The sequence below is a fragment of the Panulirus ornatus genome, chromosome 36 (genome assembly GCF_036320965.1).
Source record: "Panulirus ornatus isolate Po-2019 chromosome 36, ASM3632096v1, whole genome shotgun sequence".
Classification (NCBI taxonomy): Eukaryota; Metazoa; Arthropoda; class Malacostraca; order Decapoda; family Palinuridae; genus Panulirus; species Panulirus ornatus.
The window spans coordinates 17,828,751-17,854,406 of NC_092259.1; the positions used below are offsets into that span (position 1 = coordinate 17,828,751).

The 25,656-nt window shown below is 40.9% G+C and overlaps 1 protein-coding gene across 8 annotated transcripts in view; it reads left to right on the plus strand.

The window, feature by feature from the left end:
* LOC139760418 (uncharacterized) overlaps positions 1 to 25,442 on the plus strand; it is an 857,321-nt gene extending 831,879 nt beyond the window's left edge. For all 8 annotated transcript variants that reach the window (XM_071683590.1, XM_071683591.1, XM_071683595.1 and 5 more), the window contains one exon: positions 24,534 to 25,442. In XM_071683590.1, the coding sequence (XP_071539691.1) occupies positions 24,534 to 24,959 (426 nt within the window). In that variant the 3' untranslated portion in view covers positions 24,960 to 25,442. The remainder of the gene's footprint in view (positions 1 to 24,533) is intronic.
* The last annotated feature ends 214 nt before the right edge of the window (positions 25,443 to 25,656 follow it).

The following is a 25,656-nucleotide window of genomic DNA, read 5'->3' on the forward strand; positions in this document are numbered from 1 at the left end:
CATAAGGGGAGTGGGGGAGGAATGGGATGTATTAGGGAAGCAGTGATGGTTTGCACAAAAGATGCTTATGGCATGAGAAGCGTGGGAGGTGGGCAGATTAGAAAGGGTAGCGAGTGGTGGGATGAGGAAGTAAGATTATTAGTGAAAGAGAAGAGAGAGGCAGTTGGATGAGTTTTGCTGGAAAATAGTGCAAATGACTGGGACATATATAAAAGAAAGAAGCAGAAGGTCAAGAGAAAGGTGCAAGAGGTGAAAAAGAGGGCAGATGAGAGTTGGGATGAGAGAGTGTCATTGAATTTCAGGGAGAATAAAAAGATGTTTTAGAAGGAGGTAAATAAAGTGCTTAAGACAAGAGAACAAATGGGAACATCGGTGAAGGCCCCGGGGCTAATGGGGAGGTAATAACATGTAGTGGTGATGTGAGTAGAAGATAGAGTTAGTATTTTGAAGGTTTGTTGAATGGGTTAGATGATAGAGTGGCAGATATAGGGTGTTTTGGTCGAGGTCGTGTGTGAAGTGAGAGGGTTAAGGAAAATGATTTGGTAAACAGACAAGAGGTAGTAAAAGCTTTGCGGGAGATGGAAGCCGGCAAGGCAGCAAGTTTGGTTAGTATTGCAGTGGAATTTATTAAAAAGAGGGGTGACTGTGTTGTTGACCGGTTGGTAAGGATATTTAATGTATACATGACTGAGGTGCCTGAGGATTGGCAGAATGCATGTATAGTGTCATTGTACAAGGCAAAGGGGATAAAGGTGAGTGATGAAATTGCAGAGGTATAAGTTTGCTGAGTATTCCTGGGAAATTATATGGAAGGGTATTGATTGAGAGGGTGAAAGCATGCACAAAGCATCAGATTGGGGAAGAGCAGTGTGGTTTCAGAAGTGTTAGAGGATGTGTGGATCAAGTGTTTGCTTTGAAGAATGTATGTGAGAAATACTTAGAAAAGCAAATGGATTTTTATGTAGCATTTATGGATCTGGATAAAGCATATGATAGAGCTGATAGAGATGCTTTTTGGAAGGTATTAAGAATATATGGTGTGGGAAGCAAGTTGCTAGAAGCAGTGAAAAGTTTTTATCGAGGATGTACGGCATGTGTACAAGTAGGAAGAGAGGAAAGTGATTGGTTCTCAGTGAATGTCGGTTTGCGGCAGGGGTGTGTGATGTCTCCATGGTTGTTTAATTTGTTTATGGTTTGGGTTGTTAGGGAGGTGAATACAAGATTTTTGGAGAGAGGGGCAAGTATGCTGTCTGTTGTGGATGAGAGGGCTTGGGAAGTGAGTCAGTTGTTGTTCGCTGATGATACAGCACTGGTGGCTGATTCGTGTGAGAAACTGCAGAAGCTGGTGACTGAGTTTGGTAAAGTGTGTGAAAGAAGAAAGCTGAGAGTAAAAGTGAATAAGAGCAAGGTTATTAGGTACAGTTGGGTTGAGGGAAAAGTCAATTGGGAGGTAAGTTTGAATGGAGAAAAATTGGAGGAAGTGAAGTGTTATAGATATCTAGGAGTAGATTTGGCAGTGGATGGGACTATGGAAGTGGAAGTGAGTCACAGCGTGGGGGAGGGGGTGAAAGTTCTGGGAGCATTGAAAAATGTGTGGAAAGCAAGAACATTATCTTAGAAAGCAAAATGGGTATGTTTGAAGGAAATGTGTTTCCAACAATGTTATATGGTTGCAAGGCGTGGGCTATAGATAGCGTTGTGCGGAGGAGGATGGATGTGTTGGAAATGAGATGTTTGAGGAGAATATGTGGTGTGAGGTGGTTTGATCGAGTAAGTAATGAAAGGGTAAGCGAGATATGTGGTACTAAAAAGAGTGTGGTTGAGAGAGCAGAAGAGGGTGTTTTGGAATGGTTTGGTCAGATGGTGAGAATGTAGTGAGGAAAGATTGACAAAGAGGATATATGTGTCAGAGGTGGAGGGAATGAGGAGAAGTGGGAGACCAAATTGGAGGTGGAAAGATGGAGTGAAAGAGATTTTGAGTGATCGGGGCTTGAGGATGCAGAAGGGTGAAAGGCTCCCTTTCCACATCCAGGCCCCACAGAACTTTACATGGTTTACCCCAAATGCTTCATATGCCCTGGTTCAATCCATTGACAGCACATTGACCCAAGTATACCACAGTGTTCCAGTTCACTCTATTTCTTTCTCACCTTTCACCCCCTATGTGTTCAGGCCTCAATTGCACAAAACCTTTTTCACTCCATCCTTCCACCTCTGACACATATATCCTCTTTGTCAATCTTTCCTCTCTCATTCTCTCCTTGTGACCAAACCATTTCAATACACCTTCTTCTGCTCTCTCAACCACACTCTTTTTATTACCACCCCTCTCTCTTACCCTTTCATTAATTACTCGATCAAACCACTTCACACCACATTTTGTCCTCAAACATCTCATTTCCAACACATCCACCCTCCTCTGCACAACCCTATCTATCGCCTATGCCTCACAACCATGTAACATTGTTGGAACCATCATTCCTTCAAACAAACCCATTTTTCCTCTCCGAGATAACGTTCTGGCTTTGCACACATTCTTCAAAGCTCCCAGAACCTTTGTCCCCTCCCCCACCCTATGACTCACTTCCGCTTCCATGGTTCCATCCGCTGCCAAATCCACTCCTAGATATCTAAAAATCTTCATTTCCTCCAGTTTTTCTCCATTCAAACTTACCTCCCAATTGACTTCTCCCTCAACTCAACTGTACCTAATAACCTTGCTCTTATTCACATTTACTCAGCTTTCTTCTTTCACACACTTTACCAAACTCACTGACCAACTTCTGCATTTTCTTCCCAGAATTAGCCACGGGCATTGTATCATCAGCAAACAACAACTGACTCACTTCCCAAGCCCTCTCATCCACAACAGACTGCACACTTGCAACTCTTTCCAAAACTCTTGCATTCACCTCCCTAACAACCCCATCCATAAACAAATTAAACAACCATGGAGACATCGTGCACCCTTGCCACAAACTGACATTCTTTGAGAACCAATGACTTTCCTCTCTTTCTACTTGTACACATGCCACACACCCTCTGACTCACCTCCGCTTCCATGGTTCCATCCGCTGCAAAATCCACTCCCAGATATCTAAAACACTTCACTTCCTCCAATCTTTCTCCATTCAAACTTACCTCCAACTGACTTGTACCTTAACCCTACTGAACCTAATAACTTTGCTCTTATTCACATTTACTCTCAGGTTTCTTCTTTCACACACTTTACCAAACTCAGTCACCATCTTCTGCAGTTTCTCACCCGAATCAGCCACCAGCGCTGTATCATCAACAAACAACAACTGACTCACTTCCCAAGAAGTCTTTCATCTTCAACAGACTGCATACTTGCCCCTCTCTCCAAAACTCTTGCATTCACCTCCCTAACAACCCCTTTCATAAACTAATTAAACTACCATGGGGACATCTTGCACCCCTGCCGCAAACCAACATTCACTCAGAACCAGTCACTTTTCTCTCTTCCTACTTGTACACATGCCTTACATCCTCGATAAAAACTTTTCACTGCTTCTAGCAACTTGCCTCCCACATCATATACTCTTAATACCTTCTATAGAGCATCTCTATCAACTCTGTCATATGCCTTCTCCAGATCCATAAATGCTACATACAAATCCATTTGCTTTTCTAAGTATTTCTCACATTTATTCTTCAAAGCAAACACCTGATCCACACATCCTCTACCACTTCTGAAACCACACTCCTCTTCCCCAATCTGATGTTCTGTACATGCTTTCACCCTCTCAATCAATACCCTCCTATATAATTTCCCAGGAATACTCAACAAACTTATACCTCTGTAATTTGAACACTCGCCTTTATCCCTTTTCCCTTTGTACAATGGCACTATGCATGCATTCTGCCAATCCTCAGGCACCTCATCATTAGTCATACATACATTAAATATCCTTACCAGTCCATTAACAACACAGTCACCCCCCTTTTTTTTTAATAAATTCCACTGCAATACCATCCAAACCCGCTACCTTGCTGGCCTTCATCTTCCGCAAAGCTTTTACTTGCTCTTCTCTGCTTACCAAATCATTCTCCCTAACCCTCACTTCGCACACCACCTCGACCAAAACACCCTATATCTGCCACTCTATCATCGAACACATTCAACAAACCTTCAAAATACTCCATCTCCTTCTCACATCACTACTACTTGTTATTACCTCCCCATTAGCCCCCTTCACTGATGTTCCCATTTGTTCTCTTGCCTTACGCACTTTATTTACCTACTTCCAAAACATCCTTTTATTCTCCCTAAAATTTAATGATACTCTCTCACCCCAACTCTCATTTGCCCTCTTTTTCACCTGTTGCATCTTTCTCTTGACCTCCTGCCTCTTTCTTTTATACATCTCCCAGTCATTTGCACTATTTCCTTGCAAAAATCATTCAAATGCCTCTCTCTTCTCTTTCACTAATAATCTTACTTCTTCATTTCACCACTCACTACTCTTTCTAATCTACCCATCTCACATGCCACAAGCATCTTTTGTGCAAGCCATCCCATTCCTCCCCCACTCCCCTTATGTCCTTTGGTTTCACCTTTTTCACCTTTTTTGAGAACAATATGCGGTGTGAGGTGGTTCGATCGAGTAAGTAATGAAAGGGTAAGAGAGATGTGTGTTAATGAAAAGAGTGTGGATGAGAGAGCAGAAATGGTTTGGTCACGTGGAGAGAATGAGTGAGGAAAGATTGACAAAGAGGATATATGGGTCAGAGGTGGAGGGAACGAGGAGAAGTGGGAGACCGAATTAGAGGTGGAAGGATGGAGTGAAAATGATTTTTGAGTGATCGCGGTCTGAAGATACAGGGTGGTGAAAGGTGTGCAAGGAATAGAGTGAATTGTAATGATGTGGCATAGCGGGGTTGACGTGCTGTCAGTGGATTGAACCAGGGTATGTTAAACATTTGGGGTAAACCATGGAAAGTTTTGTGGGGACTGGATGTGGAAAGGGACTTGTGGTTTTGGTTCATTACACTTGACAGCTAGAGACAGTGTGAACGAATGTGGCCTTTGTTGTCTTTTCCTAGCGCTACCTCGCACTTGTGTGTGTGTGTGTGTGTGTGTGTGTGTGTGTGTGTGTGTGTGTGTGTGTGTGTGTGTGTGTGGGTGGAGGGAGGGGTGCTGTTTTTCATGTGTGGTGGGGTGGCAACAGGAATGGATGAAGGCAGCAAGTATGAATATGTACATGTGTATATATGTATATGTCTGTGTACGTGTATGTATGTATACATTGAAATGTATAGGTATGCATATGTGTGGGTGTGTGGGCCACCCTTCCACACAGGAAACAGTATTCCCCCCTTCCTCCTGCGAGATAGTGCCAGGAAAAAACAAAAAGGCACATTCTTTCACTCTCTGTCTCTAGCTGTCATTTGTACTGCAAAGAAACCCCATTTCCCTTTCCACATCCAGGCCCCAAAGACCTTTCCACCTCCAATTGGTCTCCCGCTTCTTCATCTTCCCTCCACCTCTGACACATATATCCTTTGTCAGTCTTTCCTCACTCATTTTCTCCATGTATCCAAACCATTTTGACACACCCTCTTCTGGTTTCTCAAGGCTGGAGGTGAAGTGGTTTAGATATCTGGGAGTGGATTTGGCAGCGAATGGAACCATGGAAGTGGAAGTGACTCACTGGGTGGGGGAGGGGGCGAACATTCTAGGAGCATTGAAAAATGTATGGAAGGTGAGAACATTATCTCGGAAAGCAAAAATGGGTATGTTTGAAGGAATGGTCGTTCCAACAATTTTATATGGTTGCAAGGTGTGGGCTATAGATAGACTTGTGCGGAGGAGGGTGAATGTGTTGGAAATGAGATGTCTAAGGACAATTGTGGTGTGAGGTGGTTTGATTGAGTAAATAATGAAAGGGTAAGAGAGATATGTGGTAATAAAAAGAGTGTGGTTGAGAGAGCAAAAGAGAGTGTTTTGAAATGATTTGGTCACATGGAGAGAATGAGTGAGGAAAGATTGACAAAGAGGATATATGTGTTAGAGGTGGAGGGAACGAGAAGTGGGAGACCAAATTGGAGGTGGAAAGATGGAGTGAAAAAGATTTTGAGTGATCTGGGCCTGAACATGCAGGAGGGTGAAAGGTATGCAAGGAATAGAGTAAATTGGAACGATGTGGTATACTGGGGTTGACTTGCTGTCAGTGGATTGAACCAGGGCATGTGAAGCGTCTGGGGTAAACCATGGAAAGTTTTGTGGGGCCTGGGTGTGGAAAGGGAGCTGTGGTTTTGGTGCATTATACATGACAGCTAGAGACTGAGTGTGAACGAATGTGACCTTTGTTGTCTTTTCCTAGCGCTACCTCGCACACATGCGGGGGAAGGGGGTTGTCATTTCATGTGTGGTGAAGTGGCGACAGAAATGAATAAGGGCAGACAGTATGAATTATGTACATGTGTATATATGTATATGTCTGTGTAGTATATATATGTATACGTTGAGATGTATAGGTATGTATATGTGCGTGTGTGGACGTGTATGTTTATACATGTGTATATGGGTAGGTTGGGCCATTCTTTTGTCTGTTTCTTTGTGCTACCTTGCTAACGCAGGAGACAGCGACAAAGAATAATGATTAATATGGGTATGTATGAAGGAATAGGGGTTCCAACGATGTTATATGGTTGCGAGGCTTGGGCTATAGATAGAGTTATGCGGAGGAGGGTGGATGTGCTGGAAATGAGATGTATGAGGACAGTATGTGGTGTGAGATGGTTTGATCTAGTAAGTAATAATAAGGTAAGAGAGATGTGTGGTAATAGAAAGAGTGTGATTGAGAGAGCAGAAGAGGGTGTTTTGAAATGGTTTGGTCACATGGAGAGAATGAGTGAGGAAAGATATACCAAGAGGATATGTGTCAGACGTGGAGGGAACGAGAAGTGGGAGACCAAATTGGAGGTGGAAAGATGAAGTGAAAAAGATTTTGAGTGATCAGGGCCTGAACATGCAGGAGAGCCAAAGGCATGCAAGGAATAGAGTGAATTGGAACGATGTGTTATACCGGGGTCGACGTGCTGTCAATGGATTGAACCAGGGCATGTGAAGCATCTGGGGTAAGCCATGCAAAGTTCTGTGGGGCCTGGATGTGGAAAGGGAGCTGTGGTTTCAGTGCATCATACATGACAGCTAGAGACTGAGTGTGAACAAATGTGGCCTTTGTTGTCTTTTCCTAGCGCTACCTCGCACACATGTGGGGGGGAGAGGGTTGTTATTTCATGTATGGCGGGGTGGCCATGGGGATGGATAAAGGCAGACAGTATGAATTATGTACATGTGTATATAAGTATATGTCTGTGTGTGTATATATATGTATACATTGAGATGTATAGGTATGTATATTTGCGTGTGTAGACGTGTATGTATATACATGTGTATGTGGGTGGGTTGGGCCATTCTTTCGTCTGTTTCCTTGCGCTTCCTCGCTAATGCGGGAGACAGCGACAAAGCAAAATAAATAAATGAATATGTATATATATATATATATATATATATATATATATATATATATATATATATATATATATATATATATATATATATATTTTTTTCTATTTTTTTTTCTTTGTCGCTGTCTCCCGCGTTTGCGAGGTAGCACAAGGAAACAGACGAAAGAAATGGCCCAACCCACCCACCATACACATGTATATACATACACGTCCACACACGCAAATATACATACTTACACAGCTTTCCATGGTTTACCCCAGACGCTTCACATGCCCTGATTCAATCCACTGACAGCACGTCAACCCCGGTATACCACATCGATCCAATTCACTCTATTCCTTGCCCTCCTTTCACCCTCTTGCATGTTCAGGCCCCGATCACACAAAATCTTTTTCACTCCATCTTTCCACCTCCAATTTGGTCTCCCACTTCTCCTCGTTCCCTCCACCTCCAACACATATATCCTCTTGGTCAATCTTTCCTCACTCATTCTCTCCATGTGCCCAAACCATTTCAAAACACCCTCTTCTGCTCTCTCAACCACGCTCTTTTTATTTCCACACATCTCTCTTACCCTTACGTTACTTACTTGATCAAACCACCTCACACCACACATTGTCCTCAAACATCTCATTTCCAGCACATCCACCCTCCTGCGCACAACTCTATCCATAGCCCACGCCTCGCAACCATACAACATTGTTGGAACCATTATTCCTTCAAACATACCCATTTTTGCTTCCCGAGATAATGTTTTCGACTTCCACACATTCTACAAAGCTCCCAGGATTTTCGCCCCCTCCCCCACCCTATGATACACTTCTGCTTCCATGGTTCCATCCACTGCCAGATCCACTCCCAGATATCTAAAACACTTTACTTCCTCCAGTTTTTCTCCATTCAAACTTACCTCCCAGTTGACTTGACCCTCAACCCTACTGTACCTAATAACCTTGCTCTTATTCACATTTACTCTTAACTTTCTTCTTTCACACACTTTACCAAACTCAGTCACCAGCTTCTGCAGTTTCTCACATGAATCAGCCACCAGCGCTGTATCATCAGCAAGCAACAACTGACTCACTTCCCAAGCTCTCTCATCCACAACAGACTTCATACTTGCCCTTCTTTCCAAAACTCTTGCATTCACCTCCCTAACAACCCCATCCATAAACAAATTAAACAACCATGGAGACATCACACACCCCTGCCGCAAACCTACATTCACAGAGAACCAATCACTTTCCTCTCTTCCTACACGTACACATGCCTTACATCCTCGATAAAAACTTTTCACTGCTTCTAACAACTTGCCTCCCACACCATATATTCTTAATACCTTCCACAGAGCATCTCTATCAACTCTATCATATGCCATCTCCAGATCCATAAATGCTACATACAAATCCATTTGCTTTTCTAAGTATTTCTCACATACATTCTTCAAAGCAAACACCTGATCCACACATCCTCTACCACTTCTGAAACCACACTGCTCTTCCCCAATCTGATGCTCTGTACATGCCTTCACCCTCTCAATCAATACCCTCCCATATAATTTACCAGGAATACTCAACAAACTTATACCTCTGTAATTTGAGCACTCACTCTTATCCCCTTTGCTTTTGTACAATGGCACTATGCACACATTCCGCCAATCCTCAGGCACCTCACCATGAGTCATACATACATTAAATAACCTTACCAACCAGTCAACAATACAGTCACCCCCTTTTTTAATAAATTCCACTGCAATACCATCCAAACCTGCTGCCTTGCCGGCTTTCATCTTCCGCAAAGCTTTTACTACCTCTTCTCTGTTTACCAAATCATTTTCCCTAACCCTCTCACTTTGCACACCACCTCGACCAAAACACCCTATATCTGCCTCTCTATCATCAAACACATTCAACAAACCTTCAAAATACTCACTCCATCTCCTTCTCACATCACCACTACTTGTTATCACCTCCCCATTTGCCCCCTTCACTGAAGTTCCCATTTGCTCCCTTGTCTTACGCACTTTATTAACCTTCCAGAACATCTTTTTATTCTCCCTAAAATTTAATGATACTCTCTCACCCCAACTCTCATTTGCCCTCTTTTTCACCTCTTGCACCTTTCTCTTGACCTCCTGTCTCTTTCTTTTATACATCTCCCACTCAGTTGCATTTTTTCCCTGCAAAAATCGTCCAAATGCCTTTCTCTTCTCTTTTACTAATAATCTTACTTCTTCATCCCACCACTCACTACCCTTTCTAATCAACCCACCTCCCACTCTTCTCATGCCACAAGCATCTTTTGTGCAATCCATCACTGATTCCCTAAATACATCCCATTCCTCCCCCACTCCCCTTACTTCCACTGTTCTCAACTTTTTCCATTCTGTACTGAGTCTCTCCTGGTACTTCCTCACACAAGTCTCCTTCCCAAGCTCACTTACTCTCACCACCCTCTTCACCCCAACATTCACTCTTCTTTTATGAAAACCCATACAAATCTTCACCTTAGCCTCCACAAGGTAATGATCAGACATCCCTCCAGTTGCACCTCTCAGCACATTAACATCCAAAAGTCTCTCTTTCGCGCGCCTGTCAATTAACACGTGAGTTTGAATGGAGAAAAACTGGAGGAAGTGAAGTGTTTTAGATATCTGGGAGTGGATCTGTCAGCGGATGGAACCATGGAAGCGGAAGTGGATCATAGGGTGGGGGAGGGGGCGAAAATTTTGGGAGCCTTGAAAAATGTGTGGAAGTCGAGAACATTATCTCGGAAAGCAAAAATGGGTATGTTTGAGGGAATAGTGGTTCCAACAATGTTGTATGGTTGCGAGGCGTGGGCTATGGATAGAGATGTGCGCAGGAGGATGGATGTGCTGGAAATGAGATGTTTGAGGACAATGTGTGGTGTGAGGTGGTTTGATCGAGTAAGTAACGTAAGGGTAAGAGAGATGTGTGGAAATAAAAAGAGCGTGGTTGAGAGAGCAGAAGAGGGTGTTTTGAAATGGTTTGGGCACATGGAGAGAATGAGTGAGGAGAGATTGACCAAGAGGATATATGTGTCGGAGGTGGAGGGAACGAGGAGAAGAGGGAGACCAAATTGGAGGTGGAAAGATGGAGTGAAAAAGATTTTGTGTGATCGGGGCCTGAACATGCAGGAGGGTGAAAGGAGGGCAAGAAATAGAGTGAATTGGAGTCATGTGGTATACAGGGGTTGACGTGCTGTCAGTGGATTGAAGCAAAGCATGTGAAGCGTCTGGGGTAAACCATAGAAAGCTGTGTAGGTATGTATATTTGCGTGTGTGGACGTGTGTATGTACATGTGTATGGGGGGGGGGGTTGGGCCATTTCTTTCGTCTGTTTCCTTGCGCTACCTCGCAAACGCGGGAGACAGCGACAAAGTATAAAAAAAAAAAAAAAAAAAAAAAAAAAAAAAAAATATATATATATATATATATATATATATATATATATATATTTTTTTTTTTCATATTATTCGCCATTTCCCGCAATAGCGAGGTAGCATTAAGAGCAGAGGACTGGGCCCCTGAGGGAACATCCTCACCCGGCCGCCCTCTCTGTTCCTTCCTTTGGAAAATTTAAAAAAGAAAAAAAAAACGAGAGGGGAGGATTTCCAGCCCCCTGCTCCCTTCCCTTTTATTCGCCTTCTACGACACGCAGGGAATACGTGGGAAGTATTCTTTCTATGTGGAAAAGGAGAGATATGTTTGAGGAAAGGAACCTGGATGTTTTGGCTCTGAGTGAAACGAAGCTCAAGGGTAAAGGGAAAGAGTGGTTTGGGAATGTCTTGGGAGTAAAGTCAGGAGTTAGTGAGAGGACAAAAGCAAGGGAAGGAGTAGCACTACTCCTGAAACAAGAGTGATGGGAGTATGTGATAGAGTGTAAGAAAGTATATGGGTAAAACTGAAAGTGGATGGAGAGAGATGGGTGATTATTGGTGCATATGCACCTGGGCATGAGAAGAATGATCATGAGAGGCAAGTGTTTTGGGAGCAACTGAGTGAGTGTGTTAGTAGTTTTGATGCATGAGACCGGGTTATAGTGATGGGTGATTTGAATGCAAAGGTGAGTAATGTGGCAGTTGAGGGAATAATTGGTGTACATGGGGTGTTCAGTGTTGTAAATGGAAATGGTGAAGAGCTTGTAGATTTATGTGCTGAATAAGGACTGGTGATTGGGAATACCTGGTTTAAAAAGAGAGATATACATAAGTATATGTATGTAAGTAGGAGAGATGGCCAGAGAGTGTTATTGAATTAGGTGTTATTGATAGGCATGCGAAAGAGAGACTTTTGGATGTTAATGTGCTGAGAGGTGCAACTCGAGGGATGTCTGATCATTATCTTGTGGAGGCGAAGGTGAAGATTTGTAGAGGTTTTCAGAAAAGAAGAGAGAATGTTGGGGTGAAAAGAGTGGTGAGAGTAAGTGAGCTTGGGAAGGTGACTTGTGTGAGGAAGTACCAGGAGAGACTGAGTACAGAATGGAAAAAGGTGAGAACAAAGGAAGTAAGGGGAGTGAAGGAGGAATGGGATGTATTTAGGGAAGCAGTGATGGCTTGAGCAAAAGCGTGGGAGGTGGGCAGATTAGAAAGGGTAGTGAGTGGTGGGATGAAGAAGTAAGATTATTAGTGAAAGAGAAGAGAGTGGCATTTGGACGATTTTTGCAGGGAAATGATGCAAATGAATGGGAGATGTATAAGAGAAAGAGGCAGGAGGTCAAGAGAAAGGTGCAAGAGGTGAAAAAGAGGGCAAATGAGAGTTGGGGTGAGAGAGTATCATTGAATTTTAGGGAGAATAAAAAGATGTTTTGGAAGGAGGTAAATAAAGTGCATAAGACAAGGGAATCAATGGGAACTTCAGTGAAGGGGGCTAATGGGGCGGTGATAACAAGTAGTGGTGATGTGAGAAGGAGTTGGAGTGAGTATTTTGAAGGTTTGTTGAATGTGTTTGATGATAGAGTGGCAGATATAGGGTGTTTTGGTCGGGGTGGCGTGCAAAGTGAGGGGGTTAGGGAAAGTGATTTGATAAACAGGGAAGAGGTAGTAAAAGCTTTGCGGAAGATGAAAGCCGGCAAGGCTGCGGGTTTGGATGGTACTGCAGTGGAATTTATTAAAAAAGGGGGTGACTGTATTGTTGACTGGTTGGTAAGGTATATATGACTCATGGTGAGGTGCCTGAGGATTGGCGGAACGCTTGCATAGTGCCATTGTACAAAGGGAAAGGGGATAAAAGTGAGTGCTCAAATTACAGAGGTATAAGTTTGTTGAGTATTCCTGGGAAATTATATGGGAGGGTATTGATTGAGAGGGTGAAGGCATGTACAGAGCATCAGATTGGGGAAGAGCAGTGTGGTTTCAGAAGTGGTAGAGGATGTGTAGATCAGGTGTTTGCTTTGAAGAATGTATGTGAGAAATACTTAGAAAAGCTCATGGATTTGTATGTAGCATTTATTGATCTGGAGAAGGCATATGATAGAGATATTCTGTGGAAGTTATTAAGAATATATGGTGTGGGAGGCAAGTTGTTAGAAGCAGTGAAAAGTTTTTATTTAGGATGTAGGGCATGTGTACATGTAGGAAGAGAGGAAAGTGATTGGTTCTCAGTGAATGTAGGTTTGTGGCAGGGGTATGTGATGTCCCTATGGTTGTTTGACTTGTTTATGGATGGGGTTGTTAGGGAGGTTTTGTTAGGGAGGTGAATGCAAGAGTTTTGGAAAGGGGGGCAAGTATGCAGTCTGTTGTGGATGCAGACCTTGGGAAGTGAGTCAGTTGTTGTTTGCTGATGATACAGCGCTGGTGGCTGATTCATTTGAGAAACTGCAGAAGCTGGTGACTGAGTTTGGTAAAGTGTGTGAAAGAAGAAAGCTGAGAGTAAATGTGAATATGAATAAGATCAAGGTTATTAGGTACAGTAGGGTTGAGGGACAAGTCAATTGGGAGGTAAGTTAGAATGGAGAAAAACTGGAGGAAGTGAAGTGTTTTAGATATCTGGGAGTGGATTTGGCAGCAGATGGAACCATGGAAGCGGAAGTGAATCATAGGGTGGGGGAGGGGGCGAAAGTTCTGGGAGCATTGAAGAATGTGTGGAAGTCGAGAACATTATCTCGGAAAGCAAAAATGGGTATGTTTGAAGGAATAGTGGTTCCAACAATGTTATATGGTTGCGAGGCGTGGGCTATGGATAGAGTTGTGCGGAGGAGGGTGGATGTGCCGGAAATGAGTTTGAGGACAGTTTGAGGATGTTTAAGGACGATATGTGGTGTGAGGTGGTTTGATCGAGTAAGTAATAATAGGGTAAGAGAGATGTGTGGTAATAAAAAGAGTGTAGTTGAGAGATTAGAAGAGGGTGTTTTGAAATGGTTTGGTCACATGGAGAGAATGAGTGAGGAAAGATTGACAAAGAGGATGTATGTGTTAGAGGTGGAGGGAACGAGGAGGTGGAAAGATGGAGTGAAAAAGATTTTGAGTGATCGGGGCCTGAACATGCAGGAGGGTGAAAGGCGTGCAAGGAATAGAGTGAATTGGAACGATGTGGTATACCAGGGCCGACGTGCTGTGAATGGATTGAACCAGGGCATGTGAAGCATCTGGGGTAAACCATGGAAAGTTCTGTAGGGCCTAGATGTGGAAAGGGAGCTCTGGTTTCGGTGCATTATTACATGACAGCTAGAGACTGAGTGTGAACGAAAGTGGCCTTTGTTGTCTTTTCCTAGCACTACCTCGTGCACATTTGGGGGGAGGGGGTTGTTAGTTCACTGGTGCAAGGGGCAGTGATCAAGTGTGGGGGACAGAAGAGAATGTTTATCCTATCTTTTTTCTTTTTCTTCATGCATTTGTGCTGTTTGCTGCAGGATGGCATTATGAATGGATGAAAGCGAGTAAGTATAATTATGTACATTTGTATATATGTATATGTATATGTAGATGTGTATATGTACATGTCGGTGCGTATATAGATATGTATGTGTGTGTGAGTGAATGCATCTTTCTTCATCTGTTTCCTGGTGCTACCTTACTAATGCAGAAAAAGGCAGTTAAATATGAGAAAAATTATCAATATGTGATGCTGTTTTTGTTTTTACGCTATTTTTTATGAGTATTTGTTTGCAAATCATTGTTTTGTGATATTAAATACACCAAATGATAAATCTTGTACTATCATCACTATAACAGAAGAAATATGCTGAGGTGCTCACTACAAAACCCTCCTCAAGTCCTCCACAAGTCCTTGCCAGATCTTTCCCAGTTCCTCCAACATATCTTCTGAAGTTTGACCTAATGCTCTCCCAAGGTTCTTCCCTAAGTCTTCCCAAGGTCCTTGCAAGGTCTACCCTGGCATGTTTTAAATGCTTTGTTAGGTACTAGGAAAAAATAAGTATTACCATCCCACATTTCTCCGAAAGTACCTATGAGCATTTGAAAAGTGGCCATTAATGGTCTCAAAATGATCACTGAGATGGCAACCACATCGTCCATGTTACTTCTTGCACAAAGATGTATCGACATTAAGTTTAGTGTTTTTAGCTTTAAAGACATGGCCATTTTCATATCAGGAACAGATCCACAGAGAGGGTGAAGATACATTTGCACTTTTACTGGGATATAAGATAACCCCAAGACCCCACGCTCTGAAAGAACCCTTGCAGCTTCAAAGCTCTGCTGCTTTTATTAGCAGGCAAATGATGGACTCCTTTAGAGAGAGAATTTTCCTCAATGAGACTGTACTTCCTATTTTCAACAGATGGTCTCACCAAAGATGACTAATGGCATAGCCACAATCAGGTGGTATCTGGTAATGCCGATGGTTACTCTGAGATATTTTATACACCATATAGTACATCATATACCAACATCTCATTAAGAAGCAAGTATATCAATCAGTAATTATTTGATTACTAGTGTGAGGTGCAAGGAGAGAGCAGGCGTGATGAGCTTGAGATGCATGGTATGGACAGATAATGCATGGAAAAGTTGGCATACACTTCAAACCATAACATGCACCTATAAGCTCAGAAATGGTTATGTTAGACAAAAAAAATTGATTTCTAATGAATTTTTAAAACATATGATGCATATTAGCATCCTTTGTATGCCATCATTAGTATTTTGGATGACACATATTAGTCATCAGTGCATGAGTGTTAAGTATATTGATTAAGAAACATTCCTTTTGATACATTCTTCTTTCCGCAAACGGTAAAGTTGTGAAATTATCTTCATTTTCTTGTTTCTTTCTCTTTATCTAAACTTCCTATCTATTGGATGCAGGACTATAAACACCTGCAGAGCCTCTTTAATTTTGACATTCCTTTTCTTTTTTTTTTTTTTCCCAAGATGGCTCTGATTTTGGGCATGTTCTGCCTGTGCCATGTCAATCTCTATAAATAAACTTTTTGCAGTGTATATTAGACCTAAGCTGTAATATGCATCTTGGATTTGGTCACCTCACTTAAAGAAACAGGTAGTTAATAGTGAAGATGGTAGTACCACAAATAAGGAAGCTAAGGTACAATAGATGATTAGCCACAAGATTACCCACCATTGAAGATAGAATAGTAAGGAATAACTTACCACAACCTGTAGGAGAGAGCAATGGTGACAAGAGAAAAGACGATAAGGGGTGCTTTCATTGTACTGTTCAGAAGTACAGTAGTGGATGAAGGGAATAAGCTAAGAGATGCTATTGTAAATTATGACTATACAGAAATTTATAAAGCTGTGTGATGGTAGGGAGAGTTAAGAAGTTAGGCCCCGCTCACTATTATAAAATATATTATTACACACATACACATTCGTGGACGTAGCCAACAAGTGTGTTGCACCAAAACTAAGAATGCTAGTGAAGCAGGAGGTAGATAAGTGCAAGTTATCGATGAATTTTTTTTTTAACTGAAAGAAGATCTTATTCCAGTGGCAAAGGAAGAAATACTGATTAAAGGACTACTTAAGGGTACAGACAAGTCATTTGCAATTTCTGAGATAACTTAGGTTATTGGTAGATTCTGTCAAGAAATAAGGGAACATTCAGTATGATTACATTTAACATGGTGTTTGTTTGTAGCCATGAGGCACTTGAGGGGGCTAAGAAATATGTACCCAGCTGAGGCTGAGGTATGTACACACATAGGAATGAGGCCATGATAGACATACACAAAATTAAAAGATGGCAACACAAGCACAAAACTCTCCCCTTCTAAAATGCATATAGTAATCACAAGGAGGATGATAATTGGGTATTCATGAGAGATGATTAGCCAAGCGAGAGGTAAAGAATACAAGAAGGCTAGAGAGTAGAACAGCTTCAACACTACATCAGAGAGGTCAGGAAAGTTATGTGATACACATTTCAGATTGAAAATAATGTGTAGGAATACAAAATGGAGTTCTTGGTGGGTTCGGTGACCCAGTTCGGGAAAACAAGCCTGATATTGTAGGTGGAGTGGAAACCAAACTTACTAAAGAGATAAGATCTGACATAATTTATCCAGAGGGAAGCATTCTGCAATAGCAGAGTGAAAAAGAAGTCACAGGAAGAGGAAGACTGGTCCTTTCAACCAACTGACTATAGCAGCTCCAGATATTTAGTATACCCTCATTGTGGTACTTTCCAGTGAAATTTGAAATTTTTTTTAGTTTTTTCTTGCCTTCAAAAAAACTTTTTATCAGAAACAAAGCTAGGAGTGCTGATCCTCCTCAGTGGCTTAGGCATAGGTATCTGACTGTGTTTAGATGTAATGAACATGAGAAGAAAAGTGAGACAGGTGGTGTGTTTGAGGAAAGGAACATAATGTTCTAGATTTGAGTGAAGCAAAGCTCAAGTGTAAGGGGGAATGATTAGTTTGGGAGTATCTTACTGATAAAGTCAGGGGTTAACATGAGAGCAAGAGCTAAATAAGGAGCAGCACTTATACTGAGAGTTGTGGGATTGTGTGAAAGAGTCTAAGGAAGTGAGCTCCAGACTGATGTGTGTTAAAATTAATTGGATCCCGAGAGGTTATTAATGCTTATGCATATGGCCACAAAAAGAATGATGAAGAGAGGCGAATGTTTTGGGAGCAGCTGAGTGAGTGTCAGTAGTTTTGATGTTAGAGATTGGGTATAAGTGATGGATGATTTAAAAGCAAAATAGGATAATGTGGCGGTTTTGGGTATAATTGAGGGTCTTCGTTAGGTGAAGGTATGTGCTGAAGAAGAACTGATAATTGGAAATATTTGGTAAAAAAGAGGGACAGACAAAATTATATGTGGTGTAGGAAACATAGTAAGCAGGCATTATTGGATTATGTACTAACTGATAGGTTTGCAAAAGATGTGAATGTGCTGAGATGTGCAGCTGGTGAAAATTTGTGGAGGCTTCAGGAAAAGAAATGATGTGGTTTAGAAGAGTATGGTAAAAGTAAATGAACTTGGAAAAGAGGCTTATGTGAAGAGTTAGGCTATACTAGGAGAGAATGAATGTAGAATGGGAAAAGGTGAGAGTGAACAAAGTTAGGAGAGTGAGTAAGAAATGGGAGGTGTTTAGGGAAGCAGTGTGTGAGAGAAGTGTGTGGTATGAAGTGGGAAGTGGGCAGAAGAGGAAGGGTAGTGAGTGCTGGAATGATGCAATTGAAGTGCTAGTGAAAGAGAAAAGGTGTATGGGTATACTTATGAGGAAGGAGTGTGACTGAGTGGGAGATTTACAAGAGAAAGTGTCAGAAGGTCAAGAGGAAAGTACAGGTTCTGAAAAAGAGGGCAGATGAGATTTTGGGTGAACAAGAATGAACAAACTTAAGGGAGAATAAATAAATGTTTTAGGAGGTAAAGTGAGTAAACAAGAGAACAAATGGACACATCAGGTAAGGGGCCATTGGGAAGTGGTAGCAGGCAGAAATGAGAGTGAAGAGGGGATAGTCTGAATGCTTTGAAAGATTGTTGAATATGATTGGTGATAGGGAGGCTGATGTAGGGTAGTTGGGATAGGGGGTATGCATAGTGAGAGTCATGGCAACTTTTGTAGTTAAAACCTTGCAGAAGATGAGATGTGGCAAGGCAGCTGGAGTAGTTGGTATTGCAATTGAATTTCCAAAGATAACTGTGCTGTTGATTGGTTAGTTAGGATTTTCAGTGCATGTATGGATCATGCTGAGGTACCTGAGGATTGGTGGAATGTCTGTATAGTGCCACTGTATAAGGCAAAGGGGCCAAAGATCAGTGCCTGAATTACAGAGGTATAAGTTTGGTGAGTGAACATTACCTGGTAAATTGTATGGAAGAGTGGTGTTTGAAGAACAATATGGTTTCAGGAGTGGTAGAGGATGTGGATCAGGTGTTTGCTATGAAGAATGTGTGAAAAGTATTTAGAGAAATAGAAGGATTTGTATGAGGCATTTATGGATCTAGAGAAAGTAAATGATAGGGTTGATAAAGATGCTCTGTGGAAGGTATTATAAATATATGGTGTGGTAAAAAAGCCTTTATAAGCAGCAAGGAGTTTTTATCAATAAAATATGTGTGTGAGCAGATAGAGAGGATGATGAATGGTGCAAGGTGAAGGTGGGTCTGTGGCAGGGGTGTGTGATGTTACCATAACTGTTTAGTCTGTTTATAGATGGTGATTGTGAGGAAGGTGAATGCAAGGGTCTTGGAGAGAGGAGTAGGTTTGTCTTATGATAGGGGTTGGGGGGGCCTGGGTGATGAGTCAGTTGTTATTTACTAATGATATGATGTTAATGGCAGATATGAGTGAGACACTGAAGAAGATGGTTTATGAGTTTGGGAGAGAGTGTGAAAGGAGAAAGTTGAGAGTGGAAGTGAAGAAAAGTAAAGTTAGGTTTAATAGTGAAAAGAGAGAGGTTATTTGGAGTGGAGTGTTTTAGTTGCCAGGGAGTGGATATGGCAGTGAAGGAAACCATGGGAACCGAAGTGGGACATGGGGTTTGTGAGGGGAAAAGGTCTTGGGAGCATTGAGGAATGTGTGGAAAGAGATGTCAGTGTATCTGAGGGCATACATAGGTATATTTAATGGTAAAGAAGTCCCATCAGTTCTGAATGGATGCAAAGCATGAGTCCTAGATAACAATGTACAAAAGATGATGAATGTGTGGGATATAATATGTTTGAGAGTAGTTTGTGGCTTAAGGAGGATTGGTTGAATCGGAAATAATAGGGTAACAGAAGTGTGGTGTTGAGAGGAGTATGTATGAGAGAGCTAAAGAGACTGTGCTGAAATGGTTTGGCCATATAGAGAGGATAAATAAGGAAAGGATGTCAGAAATGAAAAGGAAAATGAAAAAGGGGAAGCAAGGAGGTGGATGGATGGAATGAAAGATGCTATGAAGGCTCAGGTTTTTGAACATGCAGGAGGATGTGACACATACAGAGAATAGAGTGAATTGGAGTGATGTGGGTTGCAAGGGTCAAAGTGATGTCAATAGGCTAATCCAGGGCATGTGAACCAGTTAGGAGAAACCACAGAAAGGTCTGTGGAGGCTGGTTGTGGATTGGGAGCTCTGGTTTCGGTGCATTATCCATGACAACTAGAAGGTGGATGAGTGAATGAATCCATTTCTTTGTCTTTTCCTGGTGCCACTCCCCAAACACTGGAAATGGTTAACATGTATGGAAGAAAGATAGAAAGTTTTAGGGAAAGGTTAGTGGCCTTAAATTTGCCTACCTTGGAAGGAAGAGGAATGAGGGATGATCTGAAATATATATTAAGCTTTTAAAACAGCTTGAGGATGTAGACATTGGACAGTTCCTCATGAGATGTAGGGATAGAGCAACCAAAGGACATAACATGAAATCAAGCAAGAGACTTGTTAAGAAAGATGTGAAGAAGGGCTTTTATGATATGAGTGATAGATAAATGGAATAGATAATTTAAGACATGGTTAATGCAGACAGCATAGAAATTGAAAAGTTGTATGACAATAGAGAATATTCAAGAGATGGGGCCCCATATATGCAAAACTCCCTCCCCTTACAGTATGAATAGTAATTATACAAGAGTGAGATGGCAAAAGAGGAAAAGGAAATAGCTAAAGAAATCTAGCTTCAAGCTAACAGTGAAAGGGATTGGATGAGGTCTAGGGCAAAAATATTGTTGGGGTAGGGAAGTAACTAGTAGCTTAGCAATATCCATAAGTTGAATTCTGTTTGCATTGCAGGCTCTGCTGGCTGGCCAAAGATGGCAACTCAGACAAAGGATGAGTCACTGGGGTTGCTTGTAGACATCAGTAACCTACTAGTGACAACAGTGCTAACAAGTACTTTCAAGTACTTATGAGATTCTGCCAAAAGGGAGGGCTAACATGTACAATTACGAATAACAAGACATTTGTTAGTGGATTGAATGCCAGCAGCCCATATGTGGGTGAGGCAGGAAGAAAAGCAGCTACTTGGACCAAGGGAATGACACTTGACAGCCAATCACTAACCCTCAGTAGTAGTAGTAGTATACATCCTTCTTCAGTGGCTGCCTGTCACCTACAAGGTACCTACATGGGCAGTTATGCACCTTATCTAGCGATTCACCAAGTGTATCATGTACACCTGAAAATATTGAACAGGCAGGGCTATATCCAACAGTAGACCAGATAGAACTTTTTGCTTTTCATCTACCAAATTACTCACTAGCTGACCTTATTGATGTTTTTGTAATTTTGAGTACTGCGGACTCATCATTGTACTTCATGCGCCGCATGGACGACTACAGTTGTTAGCAGATTTAACCCAGCACATACCCCTTCAATTTCATTTCCATTACATATTATCCTGTTCCCCAGTTGACAAGATGCCATCTTTGTGTGCCCTGTTCAAAGCGCTTTCCTATATCTGGTGCATCTAGAGGACGTTTATGATGTTTTTAACCTTTACCACTGGTTAAGTTATTGTTTTCCTGACATGTTTCCTGAAGGAGACCTGAAGACTGAACTTGATGGTACGATTGACGTTGGGGTTACACAGATAATTAAACTTCTCCATAACTCTGACACACAAATATCAAATACTGCAGCAGACACAGTAGATACATTCATCATGGAACAGCGGAAGAATACATACATACAGAGATCACAGATTACCCCTTGAAACATTAGAGCATCTACCAGAGAAGTCTTTTACACAGAGATCAAAACTAACTGGTTGGCGTAGCAAAAGAACTCAGGGTCATTGGGGCTTACAAAGCGACTTTTAGTTCAGGTGTCTTCTGTTACCTAAGATGTTGGCTGAACTACAGCGAGAATGGAAATGACAAAATATTGATGATGATGATGATGAAAATCCACCTATGAAACCTAAAGGGAACAAATCAAGCAGACATTAAATAAAATCTTGCAGTGTCACTGATGTGTCACTAAGGTTGAGTATTATTGTATTGAAGTAGATGGTAGGCAGCCAATGACCCGGGAGGTATTTTACCAGTATTACCTGCCTGGGCGTCGGGAGGGGTTAGTGACATCTGCTTGGTGAGCAAGCACTTCAGTGGTTGTCAAGGCACTCATCTGACCCAGGTAGCTCTCATTTCTTTCTGCCTCACTAACACATGGACTTCTGGCATTCTGTCAACAAATATACAATCTCTCCTTGTCATACGTAACACTTGACAGCACTTAACTCTTGCCAAATGGTAGGAGCAGTAGATAGAAGTAATAGGAAGGAACATTTAGGCAGAGGCATTAGGTAGAAACTTTTAGTAGAAGTTGTCAGAAGGAGAATTAGAAGGAAGTAGTTAGTAGGAACAATGCACTAGAGTTGCCCTCTGCAATTGGCCTTTCAAGGGTGAGGCACTGAAGGCTAAGAAGTGGCACTAGAGTTCACTAATTATGGAGACTATTGCTGTGGCCACCCTTTTGAGGGAGATCCAATTGGAACGGGCATCAGAGGTATAGATAGACAGATAGATAGCACACCAATATATAAACTGAAAAAACTAATTATCATACTTTTTCTTTTAAGCAGTATGGTAAGGCCAAAGAAATCAGTTGCACACCAGAAGGGTTAAGAAAGGAGACTAAGAGAATAATTACAGATTTTTTTTTTTTCATACTATTCGCCATTTCCCGCGATAGCGAGGTAGCGTTAAGAACAGAGGACTGGGCCTTTTTTGGAATATCCTCACCTGGCCCCCTCTGTTCCTTCTTTTGAAAAAAAAAAAAAAAAAAAAAAAAATTAATGATAAAAATAATTGAAAATAATTACAGATGGTCTCTCTAATAGGCACAGTTTATAAAGTACTGGAAAAGATACTCAGAAAGCAAATGAATGATTTCTTTCAAAAGGGAAACTATCTGAGAAAAAGAAGAATAGTTTCAGGAAGTAGAGATCATGTGCAACAAAGCTTTCAGGTAACTATGAAAGAATTCTATTTTAGACAAACGAGAAGGCTGGGTGGATGAGTATCTGATACTGTTCCAAATAAGCTGGTAAAGAAACTGGTTCTCCAAGCAGGATTGAGAATACTATTTTGATGGACAGATTATTGTAATGGAAGTGAAAAAAGAACACATGCCAAAGGATCCCTCTTGAAATCCATTGAGGCTGTCAGTGGCATGTGACAGGGCTCTGTTTTAGGACTATTGGTCTTAATGATGTATATAAATGAGACGCTAGAAGGATTGGACTCCTTCCTGAATATGTTTTGTGGTTGATGGCTGGTAAAGAACAAGGATAGCTGCACTCACCAAGAGGGGACATAGACAAATTTCAAAGGTGGTCTGATAGGGATGTAAAGAAGTACTCCTATAGTATAACATATTCGGAAAAGTTATGATATGGTGAATGTGGACAGCATACAGTTAAAAAGCTTATGATATATATTTGAAAGTTTGAGAGATGGGACCCCATGAATGTAGAACTCTGTCCTTGTACAGGACAAATTTGTAGCACACACACACATACAGAAGAGTTCTTCAGATTTGGGGATGTAGCATCTAGAGGGCACAACATGGAGTTAAGCAAGAAACTTGTCAAGATAGATGTAATGAAGTATTTTTATAACATGAGTGATGGATGGTTGGAAAAGAATGACTGAGGACATAGTTACTACAAGTAGTGTACATGAACGAAAGAAGTCCTATGATGGAAGAGAATATTCAAAAGATGGAGCCCTACAAGTGTAAAACTCACTCCACATACAGTACAAATAGTTAATTACACACACATAGAGTGAATGAAATTCAACTTGACAGAATAAAATTAGGTCAGGTTTATTTTATTATCTCATGGAGAGCAAATTACAGAAATTAGCATTTAATTGGAGCTGTCTGTTTGATTTAGTACCCGGCTCATCACCAAAACAACATATTAGACGAGTTGTAAGGGAAGTAAACTACACACTTCCTTTTGTCATAATTGTCTTCAAGTACATGGATGAGGAATGTTTCAAAAATACTTAAATCATATATAAAGCATATATTGAACCCACAGTTCATCAAACAGTCACCCATTTGAAAAGTCAAAGATTTGTTAGAGAAAGGCTAATGGCAGACAGCAAAGAATATACCTGTACAGAACCATGGAGAGTGGATAGCCACCATATAAAATAAAAGAAAGAGAATTGATATTATCATGATTACAACATTCAACTTTTTTAAATGACTTGACAGTATTAGTATGAAGCAGGTATTTGAAATTGGTAGAAATCAGTCAATGATGGAACACAAGAAATTGAGTAAGAGTAAGTTAGAAAGGAAGTGAGGACATATTTTATTATGATAATAGTGGGAATGAATGGAACAAGCTGAGAGAAGAAACAGAAAACAAATTGTAGAAAAATTTAAGAACTTTGTGTCATCACAAAGAAAATTTGATATGAGATTGTATTAGACTTCCCCTCCCTAATGTACAAATAGATAGAGAGACATACACACACACAGGCATACCGTACTGCTTATACTGCTGCTATTACTACTGTTACTACCACTACCATGTTTGTATGCATAGATTGTCAACTTTTTATAATTGAAAACTGCTTAACTTTATGTTTGAAAGTTTCATTTCGGTGAATGACTAAATTTATTGCTTTTCTTATTACATACAGGATGTACACAGTGATGGCAGTTTAGTCATCGGAGAGCCCCAACCAGGGGGTAGTGGCCTTACTTCTACGTCAGTTTACCTGCCGAGGGACAAGGTGACACCTAAGTTGTTGACTGGATGTGGGGGGAAAATTGCTGAGGGTCATTTGCCATACCCCAAACTGAGATTAGTGACTGGAAGTCAAAATGCCTTAATGCAAGCTGGCCATCTTGCATTTAAACTGGCATCCAATCCAAATGGACTTTCAGGAGAGGGTTCAGTCAAGCTGACTCGACGGCAAGACCCACTTCTGCTGATGGATCCTGATACTACAATTCCTAACCTGTTGGACCTAACACAGCTGGACTATGAGGTTAATGCTCCAGCAAACAATAACAACCTACTGCATGGACCAGAATTGGTTATGGCACTAGATCAGGGCCTTTAAGAATTTTATTTGGTGGTGATTTGACAGAAAGCATTGAGTGAGGAACATGCACACATAGAAATTCTTCCTTAACTTTTAAGTAGCTGTAATCAAAGCATTGTTTTTCTTTCTTTTGTTGTCACTCACCACACCACTGACACTCGCTACTTGTGGATGTACAAGACATTTTAAATACTCCCATACTAAATATTTAATGTCTAGAATTTTTATTTACAAGATGAGGACATGAAATGATATATTTTACCTTCAACTGGGTTTGTAGCAATTTACAATTTAATGTTTTTAATATTAAATGTAAATAAGGTTTCAAAATTAAAACACTAAGCCATAGAAAGTATATGTGAGTCATCCTTGTAAAATATGTTACAGATGGCTATATTTTGTTAACTGTATTTGGAACATGCTTTCTTGCCTACTCCAGCTCATTATAAGCTCAAATTTGGTATTTTTCGTGGATGGATTAAAATTAAAATTGATAGTGTATTAAGAATTTCTCTCAAATTCCCTAAATGCATAAATATATATATATATATATATATATATATATATATATATATATATATATATATATATATATATATATATATATATATATTTTTTTTTTTTTTTTTTCAATTACCCTAGGACTAAGAAAGAGTCCTTTTGTTATCTAGGATCTCTCTCCAGAGGCTACTTAAAGTAGCAGGAAAGTGTGAAC